Here is a 21,846-nt window from a genome sequence, read left to right on the forward strand (position 1 = left end):
ACAAGAGTGAGACACCGCACCCAGCCTTATCTGTTCTCTTGCTCCTTAGGGCAAATACATTTTTTAGTAGAAAAATATTTTTCCCAGTGTTTTAAAATATTTTATTTTGTAAAAGCTCAGACATATATAAAACAGGTAAGATAGTACAGTGATTCCCCCCATTTACCCATCACTCAGTTAGAGTAATCGTCAACTCATAGCCACTCTTGTTTCTTCTATATCTCCTCGAATAGCAAACCCCTGGCCCCACTGCATTATTTTTATTATTTTTAATTTTTTTTTTGAGATAGAGTCTTGCTGTGTCACCCTGGCTGGAGTGCAATGGCATGATCTCAGCTCACTGTAACCCCTGCCTCCTGGGTTCAGGTGATTCTCCTGCCTCAGCCTCCTGAGTAGCTGGAATTACGGGCACCCACCACCACACCCGGCTGATTTTTGTATTTTTAGTAGAGATGGGGTTACACCATGTTGGCCAGGCTGGTCACGAACTCCTGATCTCAGGTCATCCGCCCACCTTGGCATCTCAAAGTTTTGGGATTATAGGTGTGAGCCACCACTGCGCCTGACCAACCCACTGGATTATTTTTAAGCAAATTCAAAATGTATAATTTTGCCCATAAATATTTCAGTATGTGTTTCTAAAAGACAATGTATTTCTTTTTCAGCTTGTAATGCTTAATTTTTTAAAACATAGAGGAAGCTTGGTGGTGTATACATGGCCATTTGATGTTTTTAGAACTAGGAGAGTTCAATCTCTTATAGAATGTGAATGTACCCCAACACATTTATTTATTTATTTATTTTCTATTTTTCCACAAATTATTGGGGTATAGGTGGTATTTAGTTATGTAAGTTCTTTTTTTTTTTTTTTCTTGAGATGGAGTCTCACTCTGTCGCCCAGGCTGGAGTGCAGTGGCATGATCTTGGCTCACTGCAACCTCTGCTACCCGGGTTCAAGCAATTCTCCTGCCTCAGCCTCCTGAGAAGCTGGGATTACAGGCGCCTGCCACTGCACCTGGCGAATTTTTGTATTTTTAGTAGAGATGGAGTTTCACCATCTTGGCCAGGCTGGTCTTGAACTCCTGACCTCGTGATCCACCTACCTTGGCCTCCCAAAGTGCTGGGATTACAGGCATGAGCCACTGCGTCCGTCCATGAGTAAGTTCTTTAGTGGTGATTTGTGAGATTTTGGTGCACCCATCACCCGAGCAGTATACAAGACATCATATTTATAGTCTTTTATCCCTTGCCCCACTCCCACTCTTCCCTCCAAATCCCCAAAGTCCATTGTATCGTTGTTATGTCTTTGCATCCTCATAGCTTAGCTCCCACATGTCAGTGAGAACATAAGATGTTTGGTTTTCCATTCCTGAGTTACTTCACTTAGAATAATAGTCTCCAATCTCATCCAGGTCACTGTAAATGCTGTTAATTCATTCCTTTTTATGGCTGCATAGTATTCAGTTGTATATATATACCACAGTTTTTTAATCCACTTGTTGATTGATGGGCATTTGGGTTGGTTCCATGATTTTGCAATACGCATGCACATGTAATTCTTATCAAAATTAAGCTTAGTCACTAAAAGAAGATTTGCTATCTGAACTTTGTTCTGCAGTTTTTTCACTTTTGCCATCAGGCACTGGAGCATCTGATGTCTCAAGAAGATCTGGGTCTAGTCCTTCTGATATCATTTTGTTTCTTATTGCCATCACTGGTACACTCACTTGAACCATTTTGAGATATATGACATATCTTGAATCTTTAGCTACAGTTATTTCCTGCTAATACTTGACTTTCCTGTGGTCCAGAGTCTTATGTACTGTCCTGCTGTTATTACCCTGAGGTGACTTCAGAACGTGATCCATTTGTGACATTAGTGGCACTTTAAGGAGATACTTCAAATGTGCCATCATCTAGGCCTGGTATAGATGACAACTTTGCATCTACAATATAATTTTCTGGATAAAAAGATAAAGGTTTGCCAGTTTTTCCTCACTAAATGTAGAAGAGCAGTTAAGGAACTATACAGTGTGCACCACAATTTGGTTTAGAAAAGTCACCATTCTTTTCTGTTGAATAGCTGGCACCTTGATCAAGTCTATGCCTGACTCCCACGAGGGGAAGCCCATCTTTATCCATCTCCTCAGCAAGCAGGGGACCCAGGACTCACCCATGAACTCCTACCAGATGGGGCCTGCCCAACCCTGTAATTGTGTCCCAATGCTTCCCCACGTCCCCCAAGACAATGTATTTTTATATTCAACAAACCCAGTTCAGTTTATCACACTTGATAAAACCTAACAAAGATTTCCCCAAATCAAATATCTAGTCCTCCCACCCCCTCTCCAATTGGTTTCTTAAAATCAGGACCAAAGATAATCCATACTTTGTATTTTGTTAATATGTCTGTTTTAATGAAACTACATGTTTTCTTCTCTTTTTTTTTTTTTTTTAAATCTGTTGAACAGATTTATTTGTTGAAGAAATGAGGTTGTCCTATAGAGTTTTCTAAATTCTGGGTTCTGGTGCATCCTCATGGTGTCACTTAATAGTCCATTGTTTCCTCTAACCCTTGTTTTCTATAAACTGATAATTAGATCTACAAGCTTGTTCTGATTCAGGTTTGATATTTGTCAGAATAATTTATAGGCAGTATGTTTCTGAATCCTTGGATTCAGCCAATCATGGATTGAAAATATTACCAAAAAGTCTTATAAAGATAACAATACAATAAAAAAATACAAATAAAAATACAGTATAACAACTATTCACACAGCATTTATATTATATTAAATCATCTAGAGATGATTTATAGTACATGGGAGGATGTGTATAGGTTATATGCAAATATTACACCATTTCATGTAAGGGATTATATAATGTATTTTTATATTATATATAAATATATATTATATTAAAATATAAAATATTTTAAAACATATGTACAAAATTTATATAAAATATGTGTTCAGATATAAGCAGGCAAGTATATACTCATATCTCCCCTCATTCCCCCATTTTCTTAGATAAATGGTAACATTCCATATATACTCTTCTTCACCTGATTTTTTTTTGTTGTTGTTGTTGTTGTTTTTGTTTTGTTTTGTTTTAGATGGAGTCTCGCTCAGTCACCCAGGCTGGAGTGCAGTGGCATGATTTCGACTCACTGCAACCTCCGCCTCCCGGGTTCAAGTGATTCTCCTGCCTCAGCCTCCCGAGTAGCTGGGATTACAGGCACCTGCCACCACGCCCGGCTAATTTTTTTGTATTTTTAATAGAGATGGGGTTTCACCATATTGGCCAGGCTGGTCTCGAACTCCTGACCTTGTGATCCACCCGCCTCGGCCTCCCAAAGTGCTGGGATTACAGGCATGAGCCACCGCGCCCAGCCTCTTCACCTGATTTTTTTCCCCCTTATTTAACGTTATATCCTAGGGATTACTCCATAGAAATATGTAGAAATATTCCTTATTTTTTCTCATCTGACAAAGGGCTAATAATCCAGAACCTACAAAGAACTCAAACAAATTTACAAGAAAAAAACAAACAACCCCATCAAAAAGTGGGCAAGGGATATGAACAGACATTTCTCAAAAGAAGACATGCATACAGCCAACAGACACATGAAAAAATGCTCATCATCACTGGCCATCAGAGAAATGCAAATCAAAACCACAATGAGATACCATCTCACACCAGTTAGAATGGCAATCATTAAAAAGTCAGGAAACAACAGGTGCTGGAGAGGATGTGGAGAAATAGGAACACTTTTACACTGTTGGTGGGATTGTAAACTAGTTCAACCATTATGGAAAACAGTATGGTGATTCTTCAAAGATCTAGAACTAGAAGTACCATATGACCCAGCCATCCCATTACTGGGTATATACCCAAAGGATTATAAATCATGCTGCTATAAAGACACATGCACACGTATGTTCATTGCGGCACTATTCACAATAGCAAAGACTTGGAATCAACCCAAATGTCCATCAGTGACAGACTGGATTAAGAAAATGTGGCACACATACACCATGGAATACTATGCAGCCATAAAAAGGATGAGTTTGTGTCCTTTGTAGGGACATGGATGCAGCCGGAAACCATCATTCTCAGCAAACTATCACAAGAATGGAAAACCAAACACCGCATGCTCTCACTCATAGGTGGGAACTGAACAATGAGAACACCTGGACTCGGGAAGGGGAACATCACACACTGGGGCCTATTATGGGGAGGAGGGAGGGGTGGATTGCATTGGGAGTTATACCTGATGTAAAGGACGAGTTGATGGGTGCTGACGAGTTGATGGGTGCAGCACAGCAACATGGCACAAGTATACATATGTAACAAACCTGCACATTATGCACATGTACCCTAGAACTTAAAGTATAATAATAATAATAATAATAATAATAATAATAATAAAAAGAAATATTCCTTATTTTTAATACCTGTATTTCAGTTGCTGTATGTACCTTATTACGTTCAACCAGCCTCCCTTGATAGACATTTGGGTGCTGCAATGAATTGCCTTGTGCATATGTCTTAGCCACTTTTAAGGCTATTACTGTAACCATTTCTGTTTCCACTCTCATGGTTCTCTCTATGTATCTTAGTTACATGCTTGTATCACTGTATTGGTTTGGGAGGACTGCCATAACAAAATATCACAGGTTGGTTGGCTTAAACAACAGATATTTATTTTCTCACAGTTTTGAAGGCTAGAAGTTCAAGATCAAGGTATCAGCAGGTTTGATTTCTTCTGAGTACTCTTTCCTTGGCTTGTGGATGTCCACCTTTTTACTGTGTCCTCTCACACGGCCTTTCCTCTGTGTGTGCTCATTCTTTGTGTCCATTTGTGTGTCCAAATTTCCTCTGGTTATAAGGATATCAGTTAGATGAAATTAGGGCCTGCCCTAATGGCCTCATTTTAATGCAATCCTTTCTTAAATCCCCTATCTATAAATACAGTTACATTCTGAGGTGTTGGAGGTTAGGGCTACAGTGTAGGATTTTGAAGGGACATAATTCTGCTTGTAACAATAACTAATTCTTTTTTTTCTTTCTTTCTTTTTTTTTTTTTTTTTTTTTTTGAGACAGGGTCTCACTCTGTCACCCAAGCTGGAGTGCAGTGGCATGATCTCGGCTCACTGCAACCTCCACCTTCAGGGCTCAAGCGATTCTTGTGCCTCAGTCTCCTGAGTAGCTGGGACTACAGGCATGCACCACCACGCTCAGCTAATTTTTTGTATTTTTAGTAGAGATGGGGTTTTGCTGGTTGTTGCCCAGGCTGGTCTCAAATTACTGAGCTCAGGCTATCCACCCGCCTCGGCCTCCCAAAGTGCTAGGGTTACAGACGTGAGCCACTATGCCTGGCCAATAACTAATTATTGATTTATCAGCTTTATTTATGATCTATTTATTTGCTATTATAATGGATGAGGATTTATCTCATATTATATCATGTTACCTCCACCATCCTCTCTCAATTTTTGTTAATTATATTATACTATTTTAAATTTATCTGTTGGCTGTCTTTTAAAACTTTAAATTGTATATATTTTATATACACATGCATATAATTTTTTGTATATATGTATGTATTTTAAAAGTATACTTTTTTTGAGATAGGATCTTGCTCTGTCACCCAGGCTAGAGTTCAATGGCGTGATCTTGGCTCACTGCAACCTTGGCACCCTGGGCTCAAGCGATCTTCCCATCTCAGCCTCCCAAGTAGCTGGGACCACAGGTGCGCACCACCACGCCCAGCTAATTTTTTTGTATTTTTAGTAGAGATGGGGGGGGTCTCATCGTGTTGCCCAGGCTGGTCTCGAACTCCTGAGCTTAAGAAATCCGTCCACCTCGGCCTCCCAAAGTGCTGGGATTACAGGCATGAGCCACGGTGCCTGGCCTAAAATTATATATATATATATATATATATATATATATTTTTTTTTTTTTTTTTGAGACAGAGTCACATTGCCTGTCGTCCAGGATGGAGTGCAGTGGCGTGATCATGACTCACTGCAGCCTTCACCTCCCAGGCTCAAGCGATCTTCCTGCCTCAGCCTCCCTAGTAGCTGAGACTACAGGTGTGCACCACCATGCCCAACTAATTTTTAAATTTTTTGTAGAGACAGGGTCTTGCTATGTTATGTTGCTCAGGCCAGTCTCGAATTCCTGGCCTGAAGTTATCCTTTCACCTCAGCCTCACAAAGGGCTAGGATTATAGGCGTGAGCCACACCATGCTCAGCCCAAGTCATGTATTTAAACTTTTCTTTCTTTTTTTAAAAAAAATCAGATTTGGAGTTTATCTCTTTACTTGCTACTTTGTGAGGATATTTCCATTCTTTCTATCTCTCTTTCCCTTTAACCTTCCACCTTCTGTCACCTCTAACATTTGCATTTTTAGCTTTGTTGATCCCAAATAATGAAAACTGAAAAGGCATGTTATTGATTGTGACTATTATTTAACTCTGTGGATTATAATTTTATATCTCTGTATGTTTCCATCTGCTAGCTCTCTCAATTCTATTTTCTCAGATATTCTGTTGTTGAGTGTGATGTCCTTTCATGGCATTGGTTTCCCTCAATTGTTTGGTAATTCTTGCTCATATTCGATTTGAAATTCGGTGATGATCTTCTATGAATATGGTGTCACACTGTGTACTATAACCTGAATCCAGTGACTGATGAAGAGGTAGGACTGGATGTTTTTCATTAACTTGTGTTGTCAGCCACCTAGAACTCTGTTTCTGTCCAGCTAAAGTAATTGTACTCTCTGTTCCTTTCTGGAAAGGAGGGAGGAAGATCCTTTCTTAGGGAGGCCTACTGCCTGATGTTCCTACTGTTCACATCCAGGGCTGTTTCCACATTTTGCATTTTTGTGCATGTTGGGATATCTACCAGTTACAATACTGTGAGCTCCTTCAGTGAGACTGAATGTAAAGGTACTTAATAAACATTTGTTGGATTAATCCAAATTTTATTGCAGATGGAATTAAAAACTAGAACTCCAGTAGTCTAATGCTTATCATATACCTTTCTTCAAGTATGTGAAGCATTAAGTTTTTCAAAACTTTCTCTTCCTAAGTTACCTCAATGTTTTCTTTTAATATTTCCTCAGAAGATGTGTTTTTAAGTCTATTAATTTCTGCTATTATTTTTGTCTTAATGACCATTTCTCTTAAATTGTGGAGTTCAAAGTAGAACACAGAACTCTAACAAATGCTAACTGTTGCTTTTTGTTTTCTGTGAGTTACATGACTGAATATGGACAGAGGATTCAGTATTTTCTCCAGTATTCCCCAACCAATTTGGTGGAGGTATGAATTTTTAAAAATTATTTTCTAATTTCTCTCTTCTAGATGAATATAAGAATAGGAAGAGAATGGTTGGATGTTGGAAATTTTCTAATCGCTGATGAATGTTTTCAAGCTGCTGTGGCCGTAAGTTACCATTGATTTTTAGCTGAGGCAATTATTAGTAGTAACATCTGTGGTTATTGTCATTGGTACATTGTACTGTGGTTTTATTTTTCAGAGTCTGGAGCAATTATACATCAAATTAATTCAAAGGAGCTCCCCTGAGGCTGACTTGATCATGGAGAAGATTACTGTTGAGAGAGACCACTTCAGAGTGCTTTCTTACCAAGCAGAGTCTGTAGGTATCATGGGCACCAGGGTCTTCCAGTGGGGCATTTTTTCCATATGTAAATGTAAAAGAGATGATATATTACCTATTGGAAGAAAGTCAGATGTCACTGGCCTTTTATAGGATATTAATTTGACCTTTTTATCTCTGTTATATCTGAAGGTGATGTTACTAATGCTGATTGGAATCTATGGGGTGGCTAAGGGTGAGAAGACTGATATACAGTTAAACATCATTTTCACCCCCTGCATGTAACACCTGTCATTTATTTATGGCAGCAGTCCCTACTTGAAACACCTGTCTCTGTGACTCTCTCTTACATTCACAGTCTGCCTAAAATATTTGCCTGAAAAGAGCCTTCTCATTTGCAGTTGTTCTGAGTTGTCTATTGATGCTTTCTAAAAGTCTGCTGCGATCACACACTGTTTAAAGTTATATTTTACCTCTGTTTACCTTGTGGATTTCTTTGTCATCATACACTTAGGTGTGCATTTGAGCTATGATGAGTTTGCTTTCTGTTATTACACAATTCTGGAAATGAAAAATCCCCAGCTGGGCATGGTGGCTTGTGCGTGTAATCCCAGCACTTTGGGAGCCTGAAGTGGAAAGATTGCTTGAGCTCAGGAATTGGAGACCAACCTGGGCAGCATAGTAAGACCCCCATCTCTACCAAAAAATAAAAGTAAAAAATTAGCCAGGCTTGGTGGTGTGCACCTGTAGTTCTGGCTACTACGGAGTCTGAGGCAGAAAGATCCCTTGAGCCCAGGAGTCTGAGGTTAAACTGAGCTATGAGTGAGCTATGACTGTGCCACTGCACTCCAGCCTGAGTGACAGAGCTAGACTCTGTCTCAAAAAACAAACAAAATAACAACAAGAAAGAAAAGTCCCCTTTTTATTTTGTAACATTTATTGAGATACAATTCATATACCATAAAATTCACCCATTTACACTGTATAATTCAGTAATTTAGTACATTCACAGAATTGTGCAATGTTCACCACAAGCTAAGTTTAAAACATGTTTGTCACCCCAAAAAGAAATCCCCATCAGCATTAGCAGTCATTCCTCATTGCTTCTGACCCTAGCTCTAGCAACCATGAATTTATTTTCTGTCTCCATAGATACGCCTATTTTTGACATTTCATGTTAATATAATCATGCAATAAATGGTCTTTTGCGATTAGCTTCTCTCACTTAGCATAATTGTTTTCAAGGTTCATCAGTGTTGTTGCATGTTTCACTGTATGAATATGCCATGTTTTGTTTATCCATTCATCTATTGATGAACATTTGAGTTGTTTCCAATTTTTGTCTATTGTGAATAATTCTAATGTGAACATTCATTTACAGTGTGTGTATGTATGTTTTTAATTTTCTTTGGTATATAACTAGGGGTGGAATTGTTGGGTAGCATGGTAACTCTAAGTCTGTGTTTAACCTTTTGAGAAACTGCCAGAATGTTTTCCATAGTGGCTGAACTATTTTATTACACTTCCCCCAGTAGTATCTGAGGGCTCCAATTTCTCTACATCTAAAAATTTTATAGTTTTAGCACTTACACTTAGATCCGTGGTCCATTTTAAGTAAATTTTCAGGTATAATGTGAAGTAGAGATCTAACTTCATTCTTTTGCATGTGGCTATTCAATTGTCCCAGTACCATTTGTTGAGAAGACTATTCTTTCCCCATATTGAATGACCTTAGCACCTTTGTCAAAAATCAACTTATCATAAGTGTAAGAGTTTATTTCTGGACTCTTGATTCTATTCCATTGGTCTATATGTCTAGCCTTATGCTGGTACCACACTTGTCTTGATTACTGTAGCTATGTAGTAAGTTTTGAAATTGGGAATTGCAAGTCCTCCAGTTTTGTTCTTTTTAACATTTGTTTGGACTTTTCTGGGTCCCTTACATTTCCATATGAATGTTAGGATCAGCTTTTCAATTTGTGCACAGAAGCCAGCTGGAATTTTGATAGGGATTGAATTTATAGAACAATTTGGGGGATATTGTTATCTTACGAATATTGTGTTCTGGTCCATGAACCTGGGATGTCTTTTCATTTATTTAGGTTGTTTAATTTTCTCTCATTTATTTATTTTTATCATTTTTTTTTTTTTTTTTTTTTTGTAGAGACGAGGTTTTGCTATGTTTCCCAGGCTGGTATCAAACTCCTGGCCTCAAGCAATCCTCTCACCTTGGCCTCTCAAAGTGCTAGGATTATAGGTGTGAGCCACCATGCCTGGCCAGACCTATGTGTGGTATTTTTGTCGTTCTTTTACAGACAGGATCTTGCTCTGTTGCCCAGGCTGGAGTAATGTGGCCCAATCATAGCTCACTGCAGCCTCAACCTCCTGGGCTCAGGGGATCCTCCTCCCTCAGCCTCCCGAGTAGGTAGGACTATGGGGGTATGCCACTGTGCCTGGCTAATTAAAAAAATATATATACTTTTTGGGTAGACGTAGGGTTTTACTATGTTGTCTAGGCTTATCTTGAGCTCCTGGGCTCAAGTGATCCTCCCACCTTGCCCTCCCAAAGTGCTGGAATTACAGGCATGAGCCACTGCGACTGGCCAGACCTATGTATTTTAATTGTCCACAAGCTCAAACTTAAATCAGTGATGTGACGTAGCTGCAAAAAAAGCTAGCACGGCCCTAGGCTATGTTAATAGATACATAGTGTCCATATCTAGGTAGTTAATTCACATTTTGAATATTGTGATAACTTCTACACATCACATTTTAAAATTACTGGGTTGGTGTACAAAGTATATCATATGAAAAATATTTGGAGAATATAGTGATGTTTGTCTCAGAAAAAGAAGACAGTAGGAATGATAGCTCTCTTTGAATATTTTAAGGACTATTGTATTGAAAAGGAATTAAACTCCACAGGATAGAATGAAGAACAATGGTAGAAATTCTAGGAAGACGAATTGTGGCTTTATGTAAGTAGCTTTTTATCAGTGATAGTAATCGTATAATGGAATAGCTTTCCTGCAAGATTCTAAGTCTGTTTTCACTGGAAAACTGTAAGCAAAGATGTGAGTATCCTAATAATTATACATTGCAGAAGGAATTCCTTCATTTGGTAGGAAATTTGACTACTGTGATCCTTAAGTCCCTTTTAACACCGAGATCCTATGATTTCAGAAGGTCTTGTAGCATTTCTTCAGTGTGGTGGATGTTGACATCTAAATGGCATCTTCTTTATATAGCTGGTTAAAAGTGTTAGTTGTTATAATCAGTAATGAGAACTATATAATTCTTGACTTTGATAAGTGATGACATCTTCAGAAGTTGAAGTGAAGGCTAATTCCTTTTGCTGTAAGTTCATTTTTCATTTCTAAGACACTCTCACCATTAGAGTTTATGAGTTTTGTTGATATTTGCTTGGGAGAAGACATCTTTAAAATGGCGGTTAATAGCGGTGTTTGATAATGAGTTTTCTCTGTCCTAATAAAGCTCCTGAGAGGCCTTATCTTTTTCTAGGCACCTACCATTTAACCAGTTAGATAATTGCTTTATTATTTATTAAATTATTCAACAGACAAGGAATATCTTCTATGAACAGACTACTATGCTAGGTTTTGTGGAGTAATGCAAACAATCACATATCCTATCCTCAAGGACTATAGTTTAGTTGGTGAGATAAAGGATGCATATACAAGATAGAAAAAATTGGGTACTATAATAGTTGTACAGATAAGTGATCTACATGCAGTGTTCAGTGCTGTGTGTGAGTGGAGATATAATACATGGTCATTTTCCTTAAGAAAATTATAAGCTAGTTTGAGAGATAGGCCATAAGTACATGTTCTAAAACTGGAAAAAGGAAAATATTAAGTGCCAAATGAATGACTTAGGTTAGGTGGGACACAGACTTTGTCGAAAGTGGTCACATCACCTTCCTAACAATTGTTAACATTTTATTTTTCCTCAATCCCTATATCCACTTGCAAGGTGAAGGATACTTTTCTGTGTATGCATGTGCCAGATTATTCTTCTGTAATCTTTCGGAATTGTAAAAATAACTATAGATCTTGGTGTTTCTCCTAATTCCCCATTTCCCTTGGTTACTGGCAGTGCCTCTTTCTGCATTGTGCATCATCTGCAGATGCAAGGATCGCATATTTTGCTTCTGCTCCCTCCCCTATTTAAAGTGAGACCATTTGTAGAAGCTGACAAGGTCACACTGAGGAAGGGGCTATGAGCTTACCTATAAAGACTATGATGGAGGCTATCCTGGAGACACAAGCCAAGTGAAAGCCAGCTTTCTCTATTATATCAAGGACTTTGGTTCACCATCTTTCCTAGTAGTTAAAAAAGTAGTAATGTAAAAAAAATTAATCTGCATTGTCAGCTTCTAGCATAGTGCATAGCACGTAATAGATATTATGTAAATGTGTGTGGTACAAATGAATCTGCTCTCCCCCTATTATTCCTTTCTGATCTTTTTACCCCCCCCATCCTATCAAAAGAGTGGCAAGTAGTATGTAAAATGTGAAAGGCTGAAAAACACTAGTACAGGCAAGTACTACAAGAGTGTAGAAAAGTGGGGAGATTATTGTGGACTGGGTTGTAGGGGAAGACACACAGGATTTAGAGCATGATTTGAACTTTGAAGGAAGAAACAGACTTAGGAAAGTGGGGAAGAGGGCACAGAATATTCCAGGCAGAGCAAAGGTTTGCACATGAACAAAGTCATATAAGGCAGTAATGTGCATGCCATGTTTAAGGAAGAGTGTGACCAGTTTATCTGAAGGAAAGTATTTTGCAAGGGCACGATAAGTGCTAAGTCTGGAGAAGTAAGTAGGGCCAGGTTGAGAAAGCCCAAATATACCTCTTTGAAAAAATACTTTTGATATTTTCCTAAAGGTACTGGGGTAATTGAAAGTGTTTAGGAAGAGGTTTGGTGGCACCTAGTGAAGAGTAACCTGTAATCATGTTTAGACTTGATTTTAAAGTAAACAGGGCTGGGCGCGGTGGCTCAAGCCTGTAATCCCAGCACTTTGGGAGGCCGAGACGGGCGGATCATGAGGTCAGGAGATCGAGACCATCCTGGCTAACATGGTGAAACCCCGTCTCTACTAAAAAATACAAAAAAACTAGCCGGGCGAGGCAGCGGGCGCCTGTAGTCCCAGCTACTCCGGAGGCTGAGGCAGGAGAATGGCGTAAACCCGGGAGGCGGAGCTTGCAGTGAGCTGAGATCTGGCCACTGCACTCCAGCCTGGGCGACAGAGCAAGACTCTGTCTCAAAAAAAAAAAAAAAAAAGAAAAGAAAAATAAACAGAATCAAGGCATAGTGTAACCATGAACCGGTGAAAGCCTGGACTATAGTAGTACCAATGAGAATGAGAAAGAAGGGACAGATATAGGAGACATATAAAGGAAGCAATCATTTACGTTCAGTGAGAAGGACTTGAACCATTGAATCTTTGGAGGCAGGAAAGGGAGGATAATAAAGCCTGTTCATTCCACAAACATTTACATGTTGTTAGGAGGTGGGAGAGTACGGTCAAAAGTAGAGCAAACACTGCTAAGCATGGTGGCTCACACCTGTAATCCCAGCACTTTGGGAAGCCAAGGTGGGAGGATCATTTGAGGTCAGGAGTTCAAGACCAGCATGGGCAACATAACTAGACCCTATCTCTGTGAGAAAAGAAAAAAAAAATTAGGCAGGCATGGTGGCACATGGCTGTGGTCTCAGCTTCGTGGGAGGTTGAAACAGGAGGATCACAGGTTGAGGCTGCAGTGAGCCATGATCACACTATGGCACTCCAGCCTGGGTGGTAGAGTGAATCCCTGTCTTTAAAAAAATCAAATTTAATTACATTAAAATTTCAAAAAGCAGAGCAAACAAAAAAGAAGGAATACCAGAGATGAAAGAGGACTAGAACAGTGTGGGTCATCCATGAGAAGAGAGCTTGGAGAAAAGGATGATCAACAGTGGCCAGTGCGTCAGAGAAATAAAAGAAAATGAGATTGGAATAAACGGCATTGAACCTGATGTTTAGGAAGATGATAGTGACCATAGAAAGCAGTTTCAGTAGTAAGGTGTCTCAGTTCATTTCGTATTGCTATAATGGCATACCTGAGGCTGGGTAATTTATAAAGAAAAGAGATTTATTCTTGCTCATGGTTCTACACGCTGTACAAGAAGCATATGCCAGCATCTGCTTCTGGCCAAGGACCTCAGTAAGCTTTCAGTCATGCCAAAAGTCTAAGGGGGAGCAGGCATATCACATGACAAGAGAGGGAAGAAGAGATACAGGGGAGGGTGATACCAGACTCTTTCAAACAATGCCATCTTACAGGAACTACTAGAGCAAGAACAACTCACTGTTACTGTGGGGAGGGAGCCAAGTCATTCATGAGAGATCTGACTCCATGACCTAAACACCTCCCACTGGGCCTTACCTCCAAAATTGGGGCATCACATTTCTCTCTTTTCTTTCTTCCTTCTTTTTTTTGGGGGGGGCGTATTTCTAGTAGAGATGAGGGTTTCCCCATGTTGGCCAGGCTGGTCTCGATCTCCTGGCCTCAAGTGATCTGCCTGCCTTGGCCTCCCAAAGTTCTGGGACTACAGGCATGAGCCACTGCCTAAATACTTAGTCTTTTCTGATGAAATTGGCGGTGGTGTTAACAAATGTGATTTGATTTGATTTGATTTTTTTTGAGACCGAGTCTTGCTCTGTTGCCCAGGCTGGAGGGCAGTGGTGCCATCTCGGCTCACTACAACCTCCACCTCCTGGGTTCAAGCGATTCTCCTGCCTCAGCCTCCCAAGTAGCTAGCTGGGACTACAGGCAGCCGCCACCATGCTCAGCTAGTTTTTGTATTTTTAGTACAGACGGTGTTTCACCATGTTGACCAGATATGGTCTTGAACTCCTGACCTCGGGTGATCCACCCGCCTCGGCCTCCCAGAGTACTGGGACTACAGGCATGAGCCACCATGCCTGGCCAACAAATGTGTTTCTAAAAACTTTTAAAATTTTTGAAATAAGCATAGATTTGCAGGAAGCTACAAAAATAGTAAAGAGAGATCTGTGTATCCTTCACCCAGTTTTTCCCCAGTGGTAATATCTTGCTTACATATAGTGCAATATAAAACCAGGAAATAGACATTGATACAATCCACAGACCTTATTTAGATTTCACCAGTTTTATATGAACTCTCTTGTGTGTGTTCACGTATGTTTATATAGTTCTGTACAATTTCATCACATGTGTAGGTGTAGATTCATACCACCACAATCAAGATACAGAACAATTTCATTACCACACAGATTCTTTACATAACCCCTTTATAGGGATACCCCTTTCCAGTCATCCAAAACCCAGGCAACCAAAACCTAGTCTCCATCTCTATAATTTTGTCATTTTAAGAACATTGTATAAATGTAATAATATACTATGTAACCATTTCATATTGGTTGTTCTCACTCAGCATTTTTTTTTTTTTTTTTGCGATCCATCCTTGTTGTTTTATGTGTTAATAGTTTGTTCTTTTTGTTTGTTTGTTTGTTTTTGAGACAGAGTCTCGCTCTGTCGCCCAGGCTGGAGTGCAGTGGTGTGATCTCGGCTCACTGCAACTACTGCCTCCCGGGTTCAAGCGATTCTCCTGCCTCAGCCTCCCAAGTAGCTGAGATTACAGGCATGTGCCACCACATCTGGCTAATTTTTTTGTAGAGATGGGGTTTTGCCATGTTGGCCAGGCTGGTCTCAAACTCCTGGCCTCGAGTGATCCGTCCACCTCTGCCTACCAAAGTGCTGGGATTACAGGCATGAGTCAACATGCCCAGCCCTGTTCTCTTTTTATTGCTATGTAGAATTCTATGCTATGGATGTACCAATTTGTTTAGCCATTCACCATTGAAAGAATTTGGGTTGTTTCCAATTTTTGGCTATTGTAAATAAGTTGGCATGAACATTTTCATACAGGTTTTTGTGTGGACATAAAGGGTATATTTAGTTTTTTTTTTTAGAAACTGCCAATTGTTTTCTAGAGTGGCCATGCCATTTTACATTCTGTGTTTTGTTTGTTTTGTTTTGTTTTGTTTTGTTGTTGAGACAGAGTCTCACTCTGTCACCCAGGCTGGAATGCAGTGGCATGATCTCAGCTCACTGCAATCTCCGCCTCCCAGGCTCAAGTGATTCTCCTGCCTCAGCCTCCCGAGTGGCTGAAACAACAGGTGTGTGCCACCATGCCTGGCTAATTTTTGTATTTTTAGTAGAAATGGGGCTTTGCCATGTTGGCCAGGCTGGTCTCAAACTGCTGACCTCAGGTTATCTGCCCACCTTGGCCTCCCAAAGTGCTGGGATTACAGGTGTGAGCCACTGCAACCGGCCACCATTTAGATTCTTACCAGTAATGTATGAGAGATCCCATTTCTTTGCATCCTTGCCAGCATTTGGTATTGTGACCAATTTTTTTATTGTAGCTATCCTAATAGATATATAGTGATATCTCAATGTGGTTTTAATTGCATTTCTCTAATGGCTAATGATGTTGAATATCTTTTCATTTACTTATTTACCATCTGTATCTCCCTTTAGGCAAAATATCTGTCATTTTTCTTGTCTATTTTCTATTTTGATTGATAGTTTACTGTTCAATTGACGGGATTATTTATATATTCTCGATATGATTCCCTTGTCAGATAAATGTTCGCGAATATTGTCTCATTGCAGCTTGTCTTTTTGTCCTTTTTAATAGGGTCACAGAACACAGTTTTGATAAAGTCCAATTTATTGATTTCTTTTTCTTTTATGGATCATGCTTTCAGAGTCATGTCTCAGAATGTTTCACCTAGCCCTAGGTCTCTTAAATTTCCATTTGAATTTTAAGATCAGCATGTTAATTTCTGCAAAAAAAAAGCCAACTGGAATTTTAATGGAATTGGATTAAACTTATAGATCAACTTGGGGACTATTGCCATTTTAATATATTGTCTTTTTTTTTTTTTTTTTTTGAGACAGTGTCTCACTCTATTGACCAGGCTGGAGTGCAGTGGTGCCATCTCGGCTCACTGCAACCTCTGCTTCCTGGGTTCAAGCGATTCTCCTGCCTCAGCCTCCTAAGTAGCTGGGATTACAGGCACGTGCCACCATGCCTAGCTACTTTTTGTATTTTTAGTAGAGACGGAGTTTTGCCATGTTGGCCAGGCTGATCTCGAACTCCTGGCCTCAGGTGATCAGCCTACCTTGGCCTCCCAAAGTGCTGGGATTACAGGGGTGAGCCACTGGGCCCAGCCCTGATAGTAGTTTTGACTGCCCAGAATGTACACATTTTTAAATACTGACTTACAGTTTATGAAATGCTTTCACATCTGTGATCCCATTTGATCCTCATAAGATCCATCCTGTATTGTAGACATTACTGTCCCTATTTTATAGTTAAGAAAGTAGAACCTCAAAGAGATTGTGACTTACCTAAGTTCACTGAGCCAAGAAGTGGAAAAGCTGGGAATGCAAAGCTCATATTCTTTTCACTACATCAGTATAGGCAGGACATCACTCCACACCTAATGAATCACAGTCTCCAAGTGGTGAGAGCTGGGCATGTGATTTTCAGAAAGCTCCACTGGTGAGTCTGATGCTCACAAAAGGTTACTACAGCACTGTATTGTGCTGCCTCTTCTTTAAGACTTCTTTTACTTGAAATCTTTATCTTTGGGGCTTGAAATATTTATTTCTAGTCATAAGAAGACGAATAAATTTTCAAAACTAGCCTGAATTATTAGAGCTTTGATTTCTCTAAGATAAAAATCTGAGTAATGATAGACACTATATGAGTTGTTTGAACATTAAAGTCTCATATTGTTTTATATGTTATAAGAACAGACAGCAGCATCTATCCTCTGATATGGGGTTGTCACTCAGCCTTCCTCTTTCATAGTAAGATTTTCTCCACCTTGAATAATGAATTAATCAGCAAGTATTCATAGAATATAGTGTAGAAAGGGATATTATTTTCTAAGAGATATGGCTTATTGAGGCACTTGTGTTAGCAATTTATTTTCCCCTTTAATAATATCTAGTATTAAAGCCTTATAAGAGAGTATCTACTGAGCAAGATGCCAGGCTTACTATTCAGCAGTTAGAAGAGAAAACTAGAGAGAAACTGGCGTCTTATGTGTTGTTTATATTTTCTTCTCTCTACTCAATTATTTTATTATTCAAAGCACAATAATATTTGACACCACGTAAAGAAGAGAAGAAAATAGCAAGTGTAGTATTTTATTATTTCCTTGTACGTATCCACGGTTTTCTTACAAAAATGCTTTGTCAGCTTTTTTTTTTTTTTGTGACAGAGTCTCGCTCTGTTGCCCAGGCTGGAGTGCATTGGTGTGATCTCAGCTCACTGCAAGCTCCGCCTCCCGAGTAGCTGGTATTGCAGGTGCCCACCACCACACCCAGCTAATTTGTGTGTGAGAGAGTGTATGTGTGTGTGTGTGTTTTAAGTAGAGACAGGATTTCACCATGTTGGTCAAGCTGGTCTCAAACTGCTGACCTCAGGTGATCCACCCACCTCGACCTCCCTAAGTGCTGGGATTATAGGTGTGAGCCACCATGCCTGGCCAACTAAGTTCTTAAATGACTGAAACAAGCCTCTTCTATAAGTGCTAAAATAATGTGTGATTGATGTTTTCATTCATTTGGGGGTGTTCAGTCATAGAATGGTAGAAATGAAAGGGACCCTACAGATAGTCTAGTACAGTTTCCTCACTTTATGAATGAGGAAACAATCTGTGAGAGCTTAAGGCTCAAAGTTACACATGATAAATGGCAGAGTGGCTCTTTTGGCTTCATGATGAGATTGTACTAAGCTGCTTTTCTTTTTTCTTAAAAAATTTTTTTTAAAGAGATGGGGTTTTGCTCTGTCATCTGTGGCAGGAGTAGAGTGGTATCTTCTTAGCTTACTGCAGCTTCGAACTCCTGGACTTGAGCAATTTTCCTGCCTCAGCCTCTAAAGTAGCTGGGACTGTAGGTATGTGCCACATGTCTGGCTAATTGATAAGCTGCTTTTTGTAGTGGATATACACAGCAGTTCAGACTATGAGGTTATTGTGAGCTTGTTTTAAGACAAAGACTGGGCCGGGCGCGGTGGCTCACGCCTGTAATCCCAGCACTTTGGGAGGCCGAGGCGGGCGGATCACAAGGTCAGGAGATCGAGACCACGGTGAAACCCCATCTCTACTAAAAATACAAAAAATTAGCTGGGCGTGGTGGCGGGCACCTGTAGTTCCAGCTACTCAGGAGGCTGAGGCAGGAGAATGGTGTGAACCCGGGAGGCGGAGCTTGCAGTGAGCCGAGATCACGCCACTGCACTCCAGCCTGGGCAACAGAGCAAGATTCTGTCTCAAAAAAATAATAATAATAAAAATAAATAAATAAATAAATAAATAAAAATAGACTTTAAAAAAAAAAAAAAGACAAAGACTGCTGTTTAACTTAATTCCTCTAATGTAAAGGTGAATACAAGAGCTATTCAAGTTGCAGAAGCATCTAGTAGACTTGGCATTATGTCATAATATAATAACATAAGGTAGTACAACCAGTTTTTGCATTTCCAGAAAAGTAAATGACTCCCAGTCATTCAGTATCAACTCTGTGTCACCAAAGATTACCACTTATTCTTCTGTATTTTGAGCAAACTATTTGTTTAGCTCGAACAACTAGTATTGCTAAAAATATTAGAAAACAAAATAAGACTTTTTTTTTTTTTTTTTTTTTGAGATGGAGTCTCACGCTGTTGCCCAGGCTGGAGTGCAGTGGCGCGATCTCGGCTCACTGCAAGCTCCGCCTCCTGGGTTCACGCCATTCTCCTGCCTCAGCCTCCTGAGTAGCTAGGACTACAGGCGCCCGCCACCGCGCCCGGCTAATTTTTTGTATTTTTAGTAGAGACGGGGTTTGACTGTGGTCTCGATCTCCTGACCTTGTGATCCGCCCGCCTCGGCCTCCCAAAGTTCTGGGATTACAGGCTTGAGCCACCGCGCCCAGCCTTAAGACTTTTAAATACTAGTTAAAATGCTAAAATCGACTTAGAGACAAATAACCTTGTAATTTCATTTTAACCAGTTATTGACATTCTTTGTCTTTTTCAGGCAGTTGCTCAAGGGGATTTTCAAAGAGCATCTATGTGTGTACTGCAGTGTAAAGATATGTTGTTGAGGCTCCCCCAGATGGTGAGTGAAATCTGCATTCTCCAAGAGTTTGAAAATATGCTATATCAAGTTCCAGGAAGAATCATTACTACTTCATGCAACCTTTTGGAAATTCTGTTTGAGATCAGTTCCACATAAGTAGCTGATCTTTGAAATATTTTACTTCCTTTGTTCTTTACCAGAAAGGGCATTTGAAAAAGCTATATGGAATATATATATATATATTTTTTTGAGATGGAGTCTCACTCTGTCGCCCAGGCTGGAGTTCACTGGTGTGATCCCGGCTCACTGCAACCTCCACCTCCCGGGTTCAAGTGATTCTTGTGCCTCAGCCTCCCAAGTAGCTGGGATTACAGGCCTGTGCCACCACACCTGGCTACTTTTTGTATTTTTAGTACAGATGGGGTTTCACCATGGTGGCCAGGCTGCTCTGGAACTCCTGGCCTCAAGTGATCCGCCCACCTCAGCCTCCCAAAGTGCTGGGATTACAGGCATGAGCTACCACACCTGGCCAATATGGAATATTTCTTAAAATTTTCTTTGCTTTGTCTTTTATTGTCAAACCATCTTGATAACATTTGCTCCATATTTCATGCTATACAACAAAAGAAAGAAAAAAAATGAGTTTGTCTGCTGACAAGGTTGATAGCAGTTAATCATGTTACTGCCATAGTATTTTTCTATACTGGGATTTGGAGATGTGAGAGATTTGATAGGATAAAGCCTGCATCCTGGACTGGATCTCATGAAAATTCCTAAATACATAGTTTTTTGCTTTTTCATTTTATCTTCCCTTTCCATTCTTTCTCTCCTATTTCAGTGCCTGTGCCTACTTCAGTCTTTACTATCACAGAGGGATTAATAATGGAGATATAATTTGGTATTAGGGAGAATGTTCCCAGTATTGCATACATCGTACCTATTTGTGAGATTGGTCTTATTTTTTCCCCAAATTGGGTGTCATAATGTAGAAGTTAATTCAGTAAACATTTATATGTTGCCTGTTATGTGTCACATCAGACATTCTTCTAGGCTTTAAAAACTTTTAAAACAATTTCATATTTATAGAAAAGTTATAAGAATAGTACAAAGAACTCCTGTATACCCTTTGCCTGGAAACGTCATTCAAATTTTCCAATAATGTTCTATATAGAAAATGGTTTCAATCTAGAATTATACATAGTCTTCAGGCTTCTTCAATCTGGAAATCTGGAACACCTCCTCATTCTTGCCTTGCTATTCATGATCTTGGCAGTTTTGAAGATTACAGATCAGTCATTTTGTAGCATGTGATTTAATATGGGTTTAGCCAAAGTTTCCTCATGATTAGAACAGGTTATGAATTTGAGGCCAGAAAATCACAGAAGAGATTCTATGTTCTACTCATGGCTTCCTATTAGGTGGTATACAGGATTGACTTATACTATTATTGGTGGTGCTAGCTTTAATCTTTTGATTAAGATCGTGTCTTCCAGTTCTTTTTGCTGTAAACCTGTATCATTTTGTGAGTGAAACACTGAAACTATGGAAAATCTAATTTCTCATTCTACTTTCACCAACTTTATTCTTTTTTCCTCCAATTTTCTAACTTTATTGGGGGTATAATTGACAAAATTTGTATATATTTATTATATATAACATGATATTTTGATATATTATACATCATGAAAAGATCACCATCAAGCCAATTTATATATTCATCAACTCACACAGGTTTTTTTGTGGAGAAATATTTAAGATCTACTTTCTTAGCAATTTTCAAGTATACAATACATTATTATAATATTAACTATAGTCACTGTGCTATATAGTACAGCCCCAGAACTTATTCATACAGCCTAAATGAAACTTTGTACCCTCTCCCCTTTTATTTGACAAAATAGAGTATTGCTCTGTTGCCAGACTAGAGTGCAGTGGCATGATCCTGGCTCACTGCAGCCTCAACCTCCTGGGCTAAAGTGATCCTCCCACCTCAGCCTCCTGAGTAGCTGGGACTACAGGTGTGTGCCACCAAGG

General features: G+C 39.5%; 1 protein-coding gene and 1 pseudogene across 1 annotated transcript in view; one reads left to right on the top strand and one right to left on the bottom strand.

The window, feature by feature from the left end:
• Positions 1 to 21,846, top strand: part of LOC105476659 (testis expressed 11) — a 325,115-nt gene that overhangs the window by 53,619 nt on the left and 249,650 nt on the right. Inside the window, exons 6-8 of the mRNA XM_011732780.2 lie at positions 7,375 to 7,455; positions 7,550 to 7,669; positions 19,771 to 19,851. Of these exons, the coding sequence (XP_011731082.2) occupies positions 7,375 to 7,455; positions 7,550 to 7,669; positions 19,771 to 19,851 (282 nt within the window). The remainder of the gene's footprint in view (positions 1 to 7,374; positions 7,456 to 7,549; positions 7,670 to 19,770; positions 19,852 to 21,846) is intronic.
• LOC105476658 (WASH complex subunit 3 pseudogene) lies at positions 1,575 to 2,142 on the bottom strand (annotated as a pseudogene).

Source organism: Macaca nemestrina, chromosome X (genome assembly GCF_043159975.1).
Source record: "Macaca nemestrina isolate mMacNem1 chromosome X, mMacNem.hap1, whole genome shotgun sequence".
NCBI lineage: Eukaryota > Metazoa > Chordata > Mammalia > Primates > Cercopithecidae > Macaca > Macaca nemestrina.